The 19,454-nt window shown below is 39.4% G+C and overlaps 2 protein-coding genes across 2 annotated transcripts; one reads left to right on the forward strand and one right to left on the reverse strand.

The window, feature by feature from the left end:
• The first annotated feature begins 4,285 nt into the window (after positions 1-4,285).
• Positions 4,286-8,535, forward strand: LOC147796304 (uncharacterized). Its single transcript, XM_087148276.1, has one exon. It carries the CDS (start codon positions 4,485-4,487, stop codon positions 5,355-5,357), a length of 873 nt encoding a protein of 290 aa, XP_087004402.1. The 5' UTR covers positions 4,286-4,484; the 3' UTR covers positions 5,358-8,535.
• Positions 8,536-13,334: 4,799 nt separating this feature from the next.
• On the reverse strand, positions 13,335-16,713 carry LOC110986434 (histamine N-methyltransferase-like). Its single transcript, XM_087148322.1, has 2 exons — positions 15,406-16,713; positions 13,335-14,443 (listed from the first exon to the last, which is right to left on the reverse strand). Exons 1-2 carry the CDS (start codon positions 15,704-15,706, stop codon positions 14,085-14,087), a joined length of 660 nt encoding a protein of 219 aa, XP_087004448.1. The 5' UTR covers positions 15,707-16,713; the 3' UTR covers positions 13,335-14,084.
• Between the last annotated feature and the right edge of the window lie 2,741 nt (positions 16,714-19,454).

Here is a 19,454-nt window from a genome sequence, read left to right on the forward strand (position 1 = left end):
ACTCGTTATGTTTTATTTCATTCTTCCAATTGCTTCAGCCCCTGACCCTAATTATTTTTAGCAAGCCTAGGGCAGCATATAATGGCTATTTCAGTGTCAAAACGCTTCTAAAAGATGAAACGATTTCAGCATGCGCATTTTAGGCAATTTATAATTGCATATTACTTCAGACAAAAATGTACGCTACATGTTAAGAAATATATTCATTTTCTTTGCATAACTCAAGTTGGCAGACGCCTAGGCACACTTAATTTCAGTTATGGCTATATGGAATGCCTATTTCTGTGTCAAAACGCCTCTCGAAGATATCCCGTTTTTAGGATACAAGAATGCTGCAACTCTTCTGTAATGAACTGTCCCTCTCTGTCTGTTACCGACAAGTGTTGTTCGAAATACTCCTGAAAATCACAACAGATGTCACTCCTAACTTATATTAGAAATAAATGTCGGCAGGAATTGCCTAAATAAAACCCCAGTGGTTTGCCGTCTCCGCTCAGAAGCAACCCACCAGGGTCCGTCTGTTCAAAGTGGGCATTACAAAGCCAGTCCGATTGAAACATTAACTGAAGCAGAAAAACGCAGTTTGACGGTTTAAGCTGAAACAAATTGATTACAATTATCCTTTAATTAAAGGAGACACCTACGTCAATTTTAGACACAATTCAGACGTTGTGACCAAATTGTCTCAGATCAAGTTGTAGTAAAATGAGCCCATGATTAAATAAATGTCTTTTTTCTGTTTCTTAAAAAATAAATCAGACGGAGGCATTCCTAGGAAGTAGGCAGACTTCTCAGTATGTTCTGCGAAGGAAGTGTCCTTTTTGGGGGGGGGCGTGGTCTGCACTGGGGTGCCTCCGTGGAGGCACCTACGTCAATTTTTGACACAATTCAGCACGTTGTGACCAAGTTGTCTCAAATATTAGTTGTAGTTAATTAAACAACCCCTATTCATTTTTTTTCTGTTTCTTTCAAAATAAATCAGACGGAGGCTTCCTAGGCAGACTTCTCGGTATGTTTTGTGAAGGAAGTGTCCTTTTGGGGGGGCGTGGTCTGCAGTGGGGGTGATGCATTCAACAATACTGAAATACATCGGCGATACTAAAAATACACGGGAAATTCCCACTATACATGCCACTATACACACAGTGACTCACTCATCCAAGGCCATTATCGCTACAGCTAGGCTGAGACAGTGTAAATAATTCCACGTGGCCAGCCTCTCCAGACCCAGGCTCAGCCCTGTCAATCACAAGGGCTTATCCAGGTCAACACACTTTCTGTTTACAGGCACTGGCACCAACCACAAGCTTCTAGACACATTGGCAATAGAGCCTGAAAGTATAAGATCACACAGCGAGCTTCCGGAACCCTCGTGCGGTCTGCCTATGGGGGTTTTACGTAGGGCCAGCCGTCCTACCACGTTCGATAATTTTTGGAAGAATAATTCCTAACTAAAACCACCCTATGAAACATTAACGTTGGAATTTTACCTTGGTCTTCCTGAAGTAATATTTAGGAAAAGTTTCATTGAGATATGTAAAAAGCAAATTTTCTTAACGACCTTTCGCTTCCGGCGATATCGTACCTAGCTCTCCGTGTTCATGCACGTTTGTTTTCACCGCCCGTGCTTACGTGAAAACGATATTGTACAACGTTGCAAAGATTTACCTACTTGCAGTCGATGGGTTCCAGATTCCATTGAGTTGACATCATGCAGTTGTTGTCAGCAAAGGTTAGATAAATGATTAGAATCTTTCGCAACTGAAATAGAATATTGCTTTAGTTTTACTTATAAATTATAAGACCGTTTAAAATATTTTGATCTGTTTTTATTTCGGTTTTTATTGACGGACTACCATAAAATTTCAAACCGTAAATATTCAACTTTGTTTTCATGTATTGTAGATTTTCGGAAGTGATGGGTGATAGGTCAGATGATTTTTTAGTTTCTATAAATTAATATACTAGCAAATATTTTCCAACTAGAAAGCCCCTGTCCGAGTTGGATTTTTTAAGACGTAACTGAACGAAAAACTGTTACAAATTCTCATGATTGACACCCCTCCCAAAAGGTAGGTTGGGGAAAATTAAGAGAAGTCACAGGAGTTCGATCAGGTGATGCGTGGCAGTTGTTAGAACAATCAGATCACGCGATTTCTGAGATTGTTTGGTCATGCGCTCTCACAACAGAGGGATAAATTATAAAAAAAATGCATCATCTAAATGTAATTTGGATATAGAAGCAAGACCGATTGTCAATGAATATATAAATTTTCTTATCAAATCGCACGATCACGTAATCATTTATGGAATTTCACATGTCCGTGTATAACCAACGTTTATGATTCTCAAGGTCAAGATTTTTGTTCCTATGACCCTGTCTCAAGGCCATGTAGTGTAAACTTACTAGTACATCTAAAAACATGTCACATCATAACAAATCATTACTTGAGTATAATCGAATTCGGTAGATATTTTCAATCCCATTCATTCCGTCATTTTATTAGTGTGATATAAAATCCTGTGTGTGACAAGTACAATGAATTCTGCATGACATGTGCTTAAGCTAATGCTCTATGGTGAAGACCACGCAGATCGAGCATGGAGAGGGGGACCGCTTATTTGAGTCATGCAAATAAAATGAAAGTTTCTTAACATGTACGGTATATTTCGGTCTAAAGTAACACGCAATTACAAAATGTGGCAAAATGAGTGTTCTTGTATCCTAAAAACGGGATATCTTTGAGAGGCGTTTTGACACAGAAACAGGCATTCTATACAGCCCTTACTGGAATTAAGTGTGCCTAGGCGTCTGCCAACTTGAGTCACGCAAAGAAAATGAAAATATTTCTTAACATGTAGGGTACATTTTTGTCTGAAGTAATATGCAATTGTAAATTGCCTAAAATGTGCATCGTGACTAGTGGAATCGGGACATCTTTTAGAGGCGTTTTGACACAGAAATAGCCATATGCTGCCCTATGCTTGCTAAAAATAATTAAGGTCAGGGACTAAAGCAACTGGAATAATGAAATAAAAACATAATGTATTAATTACATTTTGTGATAAACCTTCTCTCAAATCAAGTTACAACAAACGAATAGTCTCTGTTAAATATCCTAGATTGGAGATGACCTAGAGCATGTCTCCCAAATAAAAGAGATGAAAGGGACCTATAAGCGATGAAAACAGATTGATTATACAACCTTTCCCCTCAATGCATGTAATTTTTTTTCAATTTCCTCAAGAAAACAAATGCTTTTTGTGAGAGAAATGCGAAGATCCGTTCAGTTTATCGTGGAACAGAATACCGCAAAGTGAAAAAATTACTGCCTCCCTTTACTGCATGGATTTTTATTATCAACGTGAACCCGAATCGCGGTTGAATCTCGACTGAATCGCAGGTTGAATCTCGGGCTCAGTGAATCGCGGGCTACCCTCAGACAGGTCTACCACTACGGAGGACAAAAAGTGGCCATCTGTTTTTCCGTCCTCCGACCAATGGGCAGTGAATGGGGTCATGAACCTGTAGGTTACGACCATTCCGTTCTGGAGGAGTAAAGACACATAGAAACCAATACTAATGTTTTCTGCGGACCAATCCCATACGGCACTATAAAGTATAATTAAGTGTCCCCGTGAGGCAGAGAAAACAGCATCTCAAAGGAAACACAGTTTTACAACTATCATCCAATAGGCACACAAGCTTGCTTGGGCCGAGGAAAACGATTCATCATAAAAGATAGGGTTAATTGTAATTGTTGGTTTATATACGTTTTCAATCCCCCCAAAAGAAAATGGTCATAACCTGAGGTTCACGACCCTGTTCATGCCGGACCCTTGGAAGGCAGAAAAGCAGATGGCCACTTTTCGGCTGACTATGTAAAAATTGCTCCTCCGGTATGAAAAAAAAAAGCAAAAAGTAGAATTCACGGTTGTTGTCAAAACATTCGATCCTCATTTCTGCCTGCTCGAAAGGAGAAAAGCAGATCGCTACTTTTCGGCCGCCAGCAATGAAGAAAAAGTAAAATCTGCTTTTCTTGAAGTAGAAAAGCAGAAAAATAGAAAAATGCATAACCAAACAATGTTCGTCCTGCTTTTTCGGTGAATCGTGCAATATGTGAATGGATTTTACGAAGTCTGTAATCTGCGGACGGAACTTCATATCCCATTGAAGGACAGGAAGAAATCTTTCAGAGAAAGGCTGTTGCTTTGTTAGGCGCTATAGTATTGCCATCAACAACTTCGGTAAATTAAAGAATTGAATAAATACATTATGAATATACGTCGGGTAAGGGCAAAACGGAGAAAAGAGGGCGCTCTTGATGGACTAAGACGTACGTTACATTAGCTCCGACGTGAAAATTAGAAAATTGCACCATTATCTACTGTCATCCACCTCAATCTTCTTCAGATGTAAACATCAGCCTTACTCAACGAAAATCAGCCCTTATATTGTCTTCTGGGAGATTTTTGGAGTCATTATGCCGCCTAAAAAAGACAAAAAACAATCTGTGACGTGTGAGTCAACACACACGCACATGACGCACGAGTGTGACGAACCAGCCCGGACTGCAACCATGAGAGCAGGTACGTGTCCGGCAGATACATGTAACACCACTTGCAGTCATCCAGACAATTCCATCAGTCATGTAATGGCAACGCTGCAAAATGAGCCAAAGGATTTGAAATCCGGTATCCAAGACAAGCTTGATCTTGTAATCTCCAATCAGCAGTCTCTACTGCGTAGAATGGATACCATTGAATCCAGACACACTGAAATGGAAAACTCCATATCCTATGCGTCGCAATCAATTGAGGAATTGAAGGTGGAGAATCGTGAGCTCACATCTAAGATATCTGAGATTTCGAACAAACTCGAAGAAGCCCAAAGAAAAACTGCTCAATTGGAAGACACAACTTTGCGCCTAGAAAGGTACTCGAGAAGTTATAACCTCCGTTTTGGCGGAATTCCTGAAAGGCCTGATGAGTCAACTGAATATCCCTTTGAGAAAATTAAGGAGATTCTAAAAGAACAGTGTGGTTTGGAACCAGAAATTGAAAACGCCCATCGATCCGGGCGTTTATCAAATTCCTCAGTGAATAAACCACGGCACATCTTAGTGAAGTTTCTTTATCGACCCGAACGTCAAGCTGTTCTTCAAAGGGCCAAGTCTACCTTAGCCGAGAATGGCATCTTCATGATGGAAGACCTACCAGCTGCCGATGTAGTGAAAAAACGGAGCTTCAAAGATGTCATGCATAAGGCCTACCAAGCCGGCAAGCGACCAGCTTTTCGTAACGGGAAGCTCTATATTAATGGTCAAGTGTATTCCTCCCAAGGGAGACCCTCATAGTAATAGTATGATTGATCTTGTGAGTAATCCGTCTTACTAAGCATTTGATATGTTTGGTGTAACCAGTTTTTCACACTTGTATGAACGTCTGGAGTATTTGTAAAGTATGTTACCATATGTTACATGTACGAACATCATTTAGAATTTATTCACCGGTACATGTACACGTATTAACCATTTTTCTGAAGTTTACAGAGTTGCCCCCTTGCTTTTGTATATTGTTGTTCTGTCTTGGTTTATTTTGTTCTGTGTCCTGTTTAGTTTATGTATAGTACTAGTGTTAATGTCTGTTAAATTTCCATGTAGTGTTTGTTGTAACCCTGTGAAATCTAATCAAAATGGAATTTTATGTGATAATTGTGACCATTGGACTCATCTTAAATGTACGAATCTTGATCAAATTGATTACACAAATTTAACCCGTAGTGCTGAAACTTGGTTTTGCCCAGTTTGTCTTAAAGACTTATTTCCATTCAATTCCCTGGATCCCGAAGAATTTGCAAATACTATTTCCGATTTGAATTCTATTCAACAACTCAAAAACTTAGACACTTTGATTGACCTAAACTTGAATTCTTGTGATCAATCTTCTGCCAGTGAGAATCCTCATCACGATATTTCTCATTCCTCTTACTACTCCTGTGATCAGTTCGTTGAATTTTTTAATAATGACACAAAAGATAACTTCTCGCTTCTGAACTTAAATATTAGAAGTTTACGTAAAAACATAGATCATCTAAGAAGTGTACTTCAACTACTTAATCAAAACTTTTCTGTTATCGGATTATGTGAGACTTGGTTAAATGAAAAATCTCACATTAACAGCTTAAATATACCTGGATATAATCTTCTGACTAAAAATAGGGAAGGTAAAGTAGGTGGAGGGGTTGCCTTGTATATATCACATGATCTGCAGTATATTCCTCGACCTGATCTGGATGAGTTAGGAGGTAAATCTGTAGAATGTATCTTTTCTGAAATAATTACGCCACATAATCAAAAGAATATCATAACTGGAGTTATATATAAAGCCCCCAATATAAATTTTGACACATTTATAACTGGCTTAACAAATCTTTTACATCCAATTATCAATGAAAACAAATTATGCTTAATTTCAGGCGACTTTAATTTGAACTTGATTAATCAAGATAATACTCAAACGCAGGAATTTTTAGACTTAATTTATTCCTCCTCATGTCTTCCACATATCACCAAACCTACCCGAATAACTAATACGTCTGCATCTCTAATTGATAATATTTTTTCTAATATATTACCTCTACCTAAATCTGGCATTCTAGTATACTGATATATCAGATCATTTTCCAATATTCACTACCTTTCCCTTTTCGATTAACCGTTCTAATTCAGTTCCAATAGTGTTACGTGGTTACTCTCAAGAGAATCTGGGCAACCTTAGACAATCACTTAGTAGACATGATTGGTCTTCCCTCTTTGCAATTCAAGATGCTAATACAGCCTTTAATAAATTTATGGAGATATTTAATACTTACGTTGAGAAGCACATTCCACTGAAAAATAATCATACCCGTCGGTCAGTCAAGTCATCTCCAAAAAATCCCTGGGTCACTCCAAGTTTATGCAAATCAATTTATTGTAAAAATAAACTCTATCATAAGTTCATTTCAAATCCCACTGATTTAAACCGTTTAAAGTACGTACAATATAAAAATGTTTTAACCACTGCCCTTCGTAACTCTAAACGTACATATTATATGAATCAGTTTGAGAAAGAAAAGGGCAATATTAGAAACACTTGGAAGATAATTAATAACATACTTCAAAATAATTCCAAATTTCCAATTAATACAATTGACATTGAAAGCACTCCCACCAATAATCCTTATTTCATAGCAAATCACTTTAATCATTATTTTAGCAACATTGGTAAAAATATGTGTGATCAAATTCCAAACAATAACGGTAATTATAGTGACTACTTAATGAACCCTAATTCCAGTTTTATTTTTCTTTCCCCTGTTATTGAGGAAGAAATTATTGATATTGTCCGTAAATTCCCAAGTAAAAAGAGTGCAGGTTTTGATTCCATCAATAATTTACTTATTAAAGAAGTGATTAAAGTGACTTCTAAACCTCTTACTTTTATCATGAATCTGTCTATATCCACGGGTGTAGTTCCAGATCTTATGAAAATTGCTAGAGTCACACCTATTTTTAAGAGTGGCAATGCTAACTCTGTTAATAATTATAGACCCATATCTGTGCTTACATCGTTTTCTAAAATTCTTGAACGTATAATCTATAATCGTACAATTGTCTTTCTAGATAAGAACAATATTATGTCAGATAGTCAGTTTGGATTCCGGGAGAATCACTCAACAACACATGCAGTTATCCAGTTAATTGATAACGTAACTAATAATTTAGATGCATCTTCTGCTACAATTGGTATTTTCCTGGATCTTTCCAAGGCATTTGATACTGTCAACCATGAAATCCTTCTGTCCAAACTTGCTCACTATGGTATCAGAGGAAATGCCTTGGAATGGTTCAGGAGCTATCTCTCTAATCGGAAGCAGTTTGTATCAATTAATGGTACAGAGTCTTCATACTCTACATTATCACATGGAGTACCACAGGGATCTATTTTGGGACCACTCTTATTTTCTATTTATATAAATGACTTTGATAAATGCTCTGATCTATTTACTTTCATTTTGTTTGCAGATGATAGTAACCTTTTTTATAGTCACTCGGATATCAATGAACTTTATGAAACAGTTAATCGTGAAATGACCAAAATTTCGAGCTGGTTTAAAGCCAATAGATTGTCACTTAATATCAAAAAGACAAACTACATATTGTTTACTAAAGACCAGTAGCCTGAACTACCCTCTGTTCTTATTGACGATATTGAAATTATTAAATCTGATTGTGTTAAATTTTCAGGTCTGTATGTTGACGAGAAACTATCATGGAAAAAACAAATTCATGATATAAGTAGTACTATTTCTAGAAATATTGGCGTCATTGGAAAACTTAGGTCTCTTTTTCCCCAGGACATATTACTTAAATTGTATAATACCTTAATTTTACCGTATCTAACATATGGGATATTAGCTTGGGGAAACTGTGGTGTTGGATTAATGAACAGATTGACTAAATTACAAAAAAGGGCCCTGAGAATTATTAATTCTGGCCATTATTTGGAACCTAGCAATCCCCTTTTTTATATGCATAAGACTCTTAAAGTCAATGACATTTACTTACTTCAACTTGGGACCCTCATGCAGCAATTAAAGTATACTAATAAATTACCTAAAAAGATCTGTTCCATGTTTATAAAAACCAAAGATGTCCACAATCACAGTACTAGACAGTGCAACCAGTTTTATCAGTCATTTGCTCGTACCACATTGACACAAAAAACAGTCAAGCATGAGGGTCCAAAGCTATGGAATACCCTGGATGACTCATTACGAAATACTCATAATCCTTCCCTATTCAAACGTAAATATAAGGCCAAGCTATTAGATGGTTACTTGAATACAAATTAGTCCAATGTTTTAATTAATCTCTTTTATTTCACAGGGTTACTAGTCCTAATTTTATGTCATTTTGTGTAGTCCATTGTTAATCTGTTGTGTATTATTGTGATATGTGATTCAATTCGTATGTTCAACTACTTGTATGTACTCGGAGTTTCCTTCCCGACAAGCTTTGCTTTGGGACTCCGTCCACATTTATGTAGCCTTAATCTGTCTGTATGTATAACCAATTATGTGGAAAATAAGAAATGAATAAATGACAAATTATTTTGCAGTAGAGCGTGCACATCAATTTTTCACAATAGCAATGGGTTTTGCCACTTTTTAGGTGGTGATCATCTCTGGTTTAAAATGTCTCGAAAGTCATCAGTTTAGGAGATGAATTCTGATGTGTGCCTAAAACACCTGAGAAACTTGTAGTTTTCCCGGTTATTATCATTTTTTTTGAAATTTGGTATCTATCACTGTTGTATATTGAAATAGATCATATAGGGAAACTCAGGCTGTCATGACTAGGTGCTCATGAATGATTATAAAGATGAATTAACAAAGATTGAACTTGACTAGAGGGGGATTTGAACCTGCGGCCTTTGGAATACCGTACCAGCGCTCTACCAACTGAGCTACCCAGCCCTATACGTTGGTGGAACTTCTTATTTGTCAATATGTCTGTTCGGGGCCCGGGGGCGCTAGCCAGAAGCCACACTTTTGCATATTGCACTTTTATGAAATAGGAGGGAGATTGTGGGCCGTGGCACCACAACTTGATGCACGGGAGGAGATAGAGTGCAAACTTCAGTTGATAAAACTTAAGCGAAAGGCCCCATGGCGCTTAGCACATATTGTACATGTACATGCATAGGCAGATGCTATTTGGGTAGTATCCTTGTTTTTTTAACCCAGGTGTCAACGGCACGGGGTTAAAAAAAGATCGATAGATTTCACCAAATATGGTCAGCACTTTTTTTCCAGTGGGCCAACTTGGCAAAGGTTTTGGCATACACCACAAGCCTGTAAACTCCCATTGGCTGGACCCCAACCGCTGCCGACTTCTTGAAAGATCAGTCACCAAGGAGCCCTTATGGTCGCTATCAGGAACTGGATGTTGACAGACATGTGCTAACTGGTCGGCTGTTTGGGTTGTGACCTGGTATTACCTACACTTCCACAGCAAAAAAAAAAAAAAAAAAGAAAAGAAAAAAGAAAAAAAGAAAAGAAAAGAAAAAGGAATGTACGTAGTCAGAGGGGACCTCAGGGATGCATTAGTTACCAAGAAACAGTCGTTTAGGTTCAGGCATGACCGGGAACTGACCTGCAGGGCGACTACAATCACCACATATGGAGGAAGGGTATGCTTTAGAGGGCGGATTCTGCTTGGAGGGTTCAGAGGCTCATTTTGTAAATGAACAGACTTTTACTGTGGATTTACGAAGACATTATTTTCTGACTAAAACAACTATATTTGTTGAAGCAACGTAGAAGAGGTTGAAGGGGGCCGCTACAAGATTGAGGGGTTAAAAACCTACGTTTTTCGTCGGTGATGACAATGACACGTTTGTTTTTATTTAATGTGTCAGGACATAGTTCCTCACCTGATAGCCGCAGTGTAATCACAGTTGCTCCTAGACTGATCTATAATGGCGCGCAGCTTGCTTATATGTGTATCGATTTTTGTTTCAAATTTACTCACAGTTAATGGCAGGTTAAAAACACATTTGTTTTAGCAGTTCTCATTTTTTGGCACGCAAGATGACTTAAAATAAAATTCTCTCCACAAAAACATTGCCTGTTACTCGCAATAACGGGAAACACGAGAAAAATGGCGAAACCGGCTTTAGAAAGTGGTTTTGTGCACCAAACGCAATATGCAAATTGATGTTAATTCATGTTAAAGAGGAAATTGTGAATTTAGAAAGTTTTTACGGGATTATGTTGTAACGCAAAAAATCACTGCAGTCACAAAGTGCTTCCGTTACAAAGATTCTCTGTTAATTTTTGATACATTTGACAGAAAACGCATTGTAGCACAACACAATTTTTAACAATGTATTACATCGTTGCTTATTGATGGGGGCATTCATTTTCATAAATTGAGAACAACAATGGCCTTAAAATAGAACTTGGAGGCACTTCCATTGACACCTTCCAAGTACCTGAATACACTCCGATGTACACTGTGGCATTAGAGCAACCACTGAGTTTCAATGTCTTTCAGAGAACGGAGTGATTGATTGTGTCAAAGGCTTTCATAAGATCTATAAAAGCGACACGTCACCTGTTAATTTGCCATCATTAAGATTCTTGGACCAAAGATTAACTGACTTAGCAATTTCATTCACAGTAGAGTGTGCAGGCCTTAAGTTAGATTAATTCGGATGAAGAATATCATTTTCAGAAAGATAACAGTATAATCAATCATAAACAGCCCGTTTGCGACTAGTAAGATTGGGATTGGGCGGTAATTTTCGACATTAAATTTATTGCCAGACTTGAAGAGAGGAAGGAACTTTGCACTCTTCCAACACTTTTGCACACAACCATTACTTACGGACATGTTGACAAGAACACAGCCAATCAACTAGCTATGGCAGGTTTAGCAGTTTTAAGTAAAGGACAGATAATCTCATCGTCACCTGTGGCCTTCTTGACTTCCATTTTCTTAATATCATTGGAAAAAAGTAATTTTGACACAGGTTTGAGAGTGAAAGAAAGTTGTAAATTGTGAGTTTTGCCTGAAACCTCTTCAAGATTGCAAGCGGGAAGATGCTCTGTTACTTTCTGGGGAAAATGAGACCAAAAAGCATTAAAACGTTGGTCAGTTTCGGATGCCGATTCAAAAACATAATTGTCAACAGTTATATTAATTGGCTCTGATGCATTAGCCCCCGAAAGAAGTTGTGAAATGCAAGCCCAAATCATTTTGGAATCACCAATATAGTCCACTAAATAATCAGATTTTCGTTTGTTCAAGTAGCGCGTAACCTTATTGCGGAGCCGTTTGTACTCATTCCACACGTTTATATTACTTCTGTCTATAGGTAGCAGCTCTTTGAATACGGTCCCACTCTTTTATCAACTGCACAATCTTATAATGTGCTTACGTAGAGTTTGCTTTAAAAGGGAAGAAAGTCAATTAACATGATTGATTTAATTTTTTTACGTTAAAATTTCTTATTGCAAAAACTAAAAAATGGTAACTGATAGCCGCGCAAAAGACACCAACATCATTAAAACACGCGGGGTTGGTGGTAAAAATCAAGTCTATCGTGGTACTGCTCTGATTTATAATGTGCTTACGTAGAGTTTGCTTTAAAAGGGACGATAGTCAATTAACATGTTTGATTTAATTTTTTTACGTTAAAATTTCTTATTGCAAAAACTTAAAAATGGTAACTGATAGCCGCGCAGAAGACACCGACATCATTAAAACACGCGGGGTTGGTGGTAAAAATCAAGTCTATCGTGGTACTGCTCTGATTTATAATGTGCTTACGTAGAGTTTGCTTTAAAAGGGACGATAGTCAATTAACATGTTTGATTTAATTTTTTTACGTTAAAATTTCTTATTGCAAAAACTTAAAAATGGTAACTGATAGCCGCGCAGAAGACACCGACATCATTAAAACACGCGGGGTTGGTGGTAAAAATCAAGTCTATCGTGGTACTGCTCTGATTTGTCACTTTGGTAGGGGTTTTGATTAGTTGAGTTAAAGCCATAATTAGATGTAACAAAAAGTTATTCGAATGAAAATGGCATTGAAACCATTAGCATCATAGTTAAAACACCAAGCAGGATACGTCCATTAGTATGACTTAATGCTTAGATTACAACCTTTTCAAACTCCTCTATAAAAATTAGTCCTGTTTGGTGGTCTATAAAAAGACCCCATCAAGACTGGAGATTTGTGTGAGCTCTGAATCTCGATCCATACATTTTCCAAGGTTTTAGATTCCAAGTCGTATCTTCTTGTAAAAATGAGTTTATTCCAAACATAAACGTCAACCCTACCGACTGGCAGTTGGGCAGTCATTTCTAAAATTTCGGAAGCTGTCGATAAGTAATTCTGAATCGTTAACTGAGGAGTCACAGAATGTTTTATTCAGAGAGATGACATCAAGTGGCTTGTTTTTTTTACCAAGATTCGGAATTCATCAGTTTTGCTTATTTGACTATAAATATTCAAATGAGCAAATTTGATTCCTTTTCCATTCAGGAGAGGAATATACTGCCATTTGAAAGTTCTAGTATTTGGTGGCTTTTCTTATCACGATGAGGGTTGTTTGGCTCTCTGGTACCTGCGCTCTCTGCTGGTATCGGAACCATTCTGTTGCTTGTGACAGCAGTGGGTGATAATATCATTGATACAATGGTAAACGTTTTGAGTGCACTACGAAAGATTCCTGAATTATTTTCAATTTTAACACGAATTCCTCAGAATGATAGTACAATTTCCTCCTCAAACATAGTGAGCTTTATTCCTATTTTCGATTTAAATAACCACTGAATGATTCTATTTACGGTAAATTGTCTGCTTGACGATGTTTGAATAAAGAGTGAAATATCAAATCAAACATGGCTAATATAACAGTCTTTTTGGAGCCTGCTAATATAATAGTCTTTTTGGAGCCTGCTAATATAATAGTCTTTTTGGAGCCTGCTAATATAATAGTCTTTTTGGAGCCTGCTAATATAATAGTCTTTTTGGAACCTGCATAATATCGAGGTGTCTGTTGTTCTGTATTGATTGTGCAGGTGCGCGCATGTCATTTGCATCACAGGAGGACTGCATTAAACACGGTCTTATTTTCACTTTGTAAACGAGTTGAAAAAGAAGCATGACGTATAACCAATTCCTAAACGTCAGTCTAACTGCCATCACATAGTCTATTAATATTATGAATTACTTTGTTAATATCACTGAGCAGACCCAACTGCAATTCCAATCTGGGTAACAGATGTGGAACAGAAAGAAAACATCCTTGCTGTAATTTGTCTCACCTGAGACATCCTATGACCAACGTTGTCTTTGAATTATGCAATTATTTGGAAGAACTCTGTACAGGAATTAAAACTCTGGATTACACGTACTACATGTATATATGATGCCACATTTGAGATAACTTATTAGAGATGTATCCCTAACTTCCAGTTGAACTGCATTTGATATGTTCAAAATTTCACGACAGCACTCCATTATTTCAGTGGTTTGCTTATAATTATCGTATCGCAGTCGTTAATCAGCAGGATCTCATCTCCACTTTTCTCAGAGCATGCGCTGCTCGCCAGGTACTCCAGCACCTGCTGCTTCAAATCCTTGGCCGCCGACTCCTTGAACCTTGTCACGTGGTTTAGGAAATCCAAGACCATGCTACCTTCCTCTGAGGCATCATCGAAGCAGCTGGTGATGTTCACACGAGACCACTCGTGGTGCTGCGAGTACGGTATACCGTGGCGGTCTAGGATGCTGCGAACATCGGCTGAAGTGATGAAATTGTACTTGCTGTGGAAATAAGGCGCAAAGTGATTCCAGTACCGGACGAGTCCACTATCGTCTGAAAAGCAACCAAGCAGCAAAATTCTCTGTAAGGGTTCGATATAAGGAAGTGGGAGCTCGTTCTGGGGAAATGCTAGGCTTGGGGAAAGGCAACACCTCATGGACATTCCAAAAAAATTCTACAGTTGGGGACAGGCCTGGTGCCGGACAGGCACCGGCTCCCTGGTTGACGCTGCCATAAGGACGATGCTGCCTCATAGACTGCTACAGTTCATAGTTGTCACCGCTTTGCTCATTTTAAAACGGAAGGTTGGTCAAAGAAACTACCACCATAGAGGATTACAGTTGCAACAAACAACAAATGCTAGTTAAGCATTCACGCTAAGCTACCGGTAGCTATTCATACATTCAAGTTCCATGCAGTTTCCGACTCATGAAGCATGGGGGAACGGAGGGTATGCATCCCCCAACTTTTTGAGGTAGGGGTGAATTGGGAGCTGTTGAATCACACCCCCACAACACACACTTTTCAGTGAGAAAAAAAATTAAAGCAGATAGTGAAGAAGTTTTCAGACTTCCAACGACTACATTCAATATCACTCAAAAAAGGGAAAACAATTTTAGAAGCCATAAATATTGCACTCTTAATACAAATTACACATGTACGTCAATATCATGAACATCAACCTCAGAGTCATATGGGGTCCCCCCACTTTTCAACTTTTCATGGTTGGGCAAATAACCCCCCCCCTTTCCCCATCCCTCCGTCCCACAAATTTACGCCACTAGTCAAGAAGTCTTTTGTGTACAATTTGAATGTAAAGACGGAATACATGTAATAGCATTTGAACAGACAACACTTGATTGTAACATGGGCTAAATTTTGGGGGATATATTGTTTTTCCGTTTCCGTGTTTCCGTTTTTTAAATACTTTTCTAAAAATACTGTCAATCGATCCCCACGGACATTTCCGTTAGAAAGAGCTATTTGATTATTACACTCGTAAGAGAAAAGTATACCTGACTTCATATCAATGAATATAACTCCACCAGGTTCCAGTATGCTGTGCAGATACATCAGTGAGTCTTCCAAGTTGTCAAAGTAGTACACAGAATGAACTGCAACAATGAAGTGAAACTTAGTAGGCTCTTCCACCTTCTCGTATTCCTCGATCGTCTGCTGTCGCCATTCGAAATTCACACCTCGTAAATCAGAAGTCTTGGATTTCGTCAATGCCTGGTATTTGACGAGCTGCTCCTGAAGGGGCTCAACTGCACGGATGTTGATGCGCGGGAAGTGTTGTAAAAGTTTGATCAACATCTTGCATTCTCTCTCACCTTAAAAATACGAACACAAAATACATATAGTACCATTATACAATATGATATCTGAGGCAGATCACGGATAATATCTCGCTATAGAGTCATATGTTTTTCATGATATCGTATTATTTTTCTGTATACCTCTTTCCCTTGTAAAACGTTTGTGAATTTATCCTCAATTGACAAGGATAAAAATCGACGATATTTCAGTTCTGGAAATTGTCAATTTCTTTTTCAGTATTCGCAAAAGTGCTCATGCCCTAGACGGTTCCTTTGTCCAAGTTTACGCTCGTTGAAATGGTGAAAACATGGTGGATGATACAACAGTATTGATTCAACAAAAAAACGACTCTAAAAGTTAAACACATGTCTATGTAATATTTTATAGAATCATCCTTTCGACAATAAAAATGTTCATGGCTGCTAGTTTGTTAAAAGAGAGATGTTGAAAAATATTGGCCGACGGCACCCGCAATTATCTGAACTGGTGGTCAGTTTCCGCAAATTGTTACGATTTGTGAAGTAGTTCGTATCGTTCATAAATAATCTTTGAAGTTTATATTCTTGGCCGACGTTTCAGCAAGAGCTAGGCAGTGTCCTTTTGCTTACAAGATTTTGTTTTTGTGAGCACACACCTGAGTTAAATTTTTCGTTTCTGCACACCTACATGATAACTGTTCTGACCTTGGGGATTACCTAGAACTCGGCGTCGTCGCCGTATCAAGCTTATCTGTGAAAACCGTCCACTTTTAGGCCAAGCATGTTAGAACTTTAAAATGCTTCTCTATGAACGATAGCATACAATTTGATGTGCTTCTCTGTCAGAACATTTTCTGAAACTCCAAAGTCAGTTTGGTAAAAAACCAAAAATCAGGTGAAGCTGGAGACACAGACATGTGTCCAGTTTATGCATGTATTTCTATCTCAAATTTGTGAAACATCTATTGCAGAACAAGCATATCTATCACTACTCCCGATCAGCAAAGATTATGCATGTATGATACAGTGTATTATGTACATGTAGATGTGTCTTATGTAAATGTGTATTATGTAAAAGTGTAATATGTAAATGTTTCTTATCCACTACGTATTTGGGTTTTAGCAAATTCGTTTCTTTTCAGGAGGTGAGTGTTATAAATTAATTCCCGCCATTACTTGTTGTTATGCAGCGTGTCAATTTTGTTATAATGTTATAGTTGCTGAAATAAAATGCGTGCATAATGACCTCAGAAAACAAATTAACATAAAGAAACAGACAAAAAAGGAAGTGGCCGGAATCCACCATAATGTGCCTTTTTCTTTTTCTTTTTTAGATTAAAACAGGCACACGATATTAATGACCAGTCTGTTCGTTGATTGATGGGATTGCTGGGGGATTGATTAATATCGGAGTGTGATCGATCAAGTGATGTTTCGGTTGGTCAGTTGCGATCGACTTACTGACCGACTCTGACAGACTGGTCGACTAGTGGATTGGTTGACATAAAATGTAAACTGGGGTCACTAAACACAATTAAATTACTACAAAACCAATAGGTGATTCGGACTGAGCCCAATGACCTAACAAACCACGGTCTGCTGGAAGATGGTCTCTTCCCATTGGTCATACTCAGGGTATTTAAAGCACGCAGCACGGAATGCGTGCAATGACTGCAAGTAGTACTTGGCGTCACCATGAAACAAACTCGGCAGAGAATGTTCCATTTCTATCCTTGCTAAGATTGAATGGACGGTGACCCCTCGACATAGGAAGATAGCTGCGTAGTGCGAGAAAGAGACAAACATTACTGCACATCCACTTATACAACCGTCGTTATTAAGTGGAAACTAAAGCGCCAATTTCAATTACATACATGTAAGCGTCACATACTGTAATGCCTGTAATGTCGACCGCCTCTACGGGTCTTTCTCTCGTAAACAAAAGACATATTTGAAGGCTTCTGCTCAGATTATTATTTATTTGGCATAAAAAAAACAATAACAAACAATACTACCCACTAGTTAAGACATGGACAAAACAGCACCTGCAGCAAATGCCAGGATAAGAAAAATTCAACTAAATGACTGTTTTGGGGGATCTCGGCCGTTTATTTTCACACCGTCACTCCTGTCTGGCATAAACTCCCAAACCGACCCAAAACAATTTATGACTCAAAAAGCGCGGCTGTTCAGGCGCCGCGGCAACGGATCTCTAGGCATAACCAGTAGGGGCCCTCCACACGGCTCTACCGTAGTGCATGATCTCTGTGGGCTCTACCGTGGATCCGTCCTGGCGCCCCCACTGGTCATCTGGTACCGGTGCTCCACCACCCCCTTCGGGGACTCGTGTTCGTCCCCCAACAAGGCGGCGAGCACCAGCCACCGGTTTCTGGCAGAGGTCCTACCCGTTAGCACCGACTTTTACATAAAAGAGGAAAATCGGATGAGAACTTATCATTAATTGAGAAACCAACGATGCTGAGGTAGAAATTTGGGCGTCGAAGTACAACGCTGCTGGATGGCGGCTGCCACTAGACTTCCGTTTGCCGAATGAGTTCCTCCCAGAAACGGCGGAGGAGGCGTTCTCCATAAAACAAGGCATGGGGTTGGGTCGCTCCGCGTGGAAGCTTCTGCAGGAGGGGTTTGGACATCCTAGTCCTCGTCATCCGGTATGCCCATCGGTGGGAGCAGCTCCAGGCGATTTCCACTGTAGGTCATTGTGTTACGGGGTTAGTAACGAATTGGCTGAACGGCTAAAGCGGCTGGATTCCGTGTTTATCAACCAAGCTAGCACGGCAACAACACTACAACTGCCAGCAGCCGTCGCGTGGGTTGATACTGTCCCATTTCCCATCCGTGGTTCAGTTTCCATTTCTGATGGAAATTCAGCCACCACCTCCGATGCCTCTATAGAATCACCGTCCATCATTCCCATCATCAAGAGAAAACACATCGATCTTCCGGTTCTTTATGTACGGACCAGCTGTGCTTTATTGACTCCCGTGTGGAGCACCTCTGCCGGCTCCGCATCTCTGCCGGCTCCGCACCATTGACTTGTGCGAGGAGCCGAGTGGCTCCATTCACTCCGGTGTGATGCACCCCGGCCGGCTTCGCGCAATTGATTCCGCGCGGAGCCCCTCCTTTCGCTCTGCGCCATTCACTTTCCTGAGTGGCAATTCCACGGGCTAAGCCTCCAGGACTTTTGCAGCGTAAACTAGCTCCGAATGGAGGCTATAGGCTTCGACACACTGTTAGTTGGAGGACTTAAGTGCTGCCGGGAGAGGCCCTTTCTGTCTGCCGTATATGACGTGTGTTGTTGGCTGTCTTTTACATGGGTTCCCGCTCCTGCTATAGGGGCCGTCACACCAAGTGTGGAAGACTGATGTCCTATTTACATCAAGGGGTTGTTCCTTGTGAGTCCAGGCACTTGTAGTTCTAAAGTGGAAACTGTTGGAGTCCAAATGTCTGCCATGTTGCCGTCTCCAGCACGGGACGGTCCCCCCTGGGTCCTGATATTTGTTGTGGTGTGAGAAACGATCGAGGGGAGTCTCAGGATGAAACCTCGCCCCCGTTGCAACGACACGCACAGCTACTTCTGACTGGAACGGTGGGTCTGCCGTGCTCCCGTCTTCAACATGGGGCAGTTCCCCGTGGGTCCTGACACTAGGTGAACCCACAGAAACATCGTTGAGTGTCCTAAAACTAAGCCCCGCTCCTGCTGCTGAAAGGTTTAACTCAACAATGCCCCGACTGGAACATAATTAAGT

Source organism: Acanthaster planci, linkage group LG17 (assembly GCF_054643075.1).
Source record: "Acanthaster planci isolate LZ-2023a linkage group LG17, COTS_SCS, whole genome shotgun sequence".
In the NCBI taxonomy this organism is placed as follows: domain Eukaryota; kingdom Metazoa; phylum Echinodermata; class Asteroidea; order Valvatida; family Acanthasteridae; genus Acanthaster; species Acanthaster planci.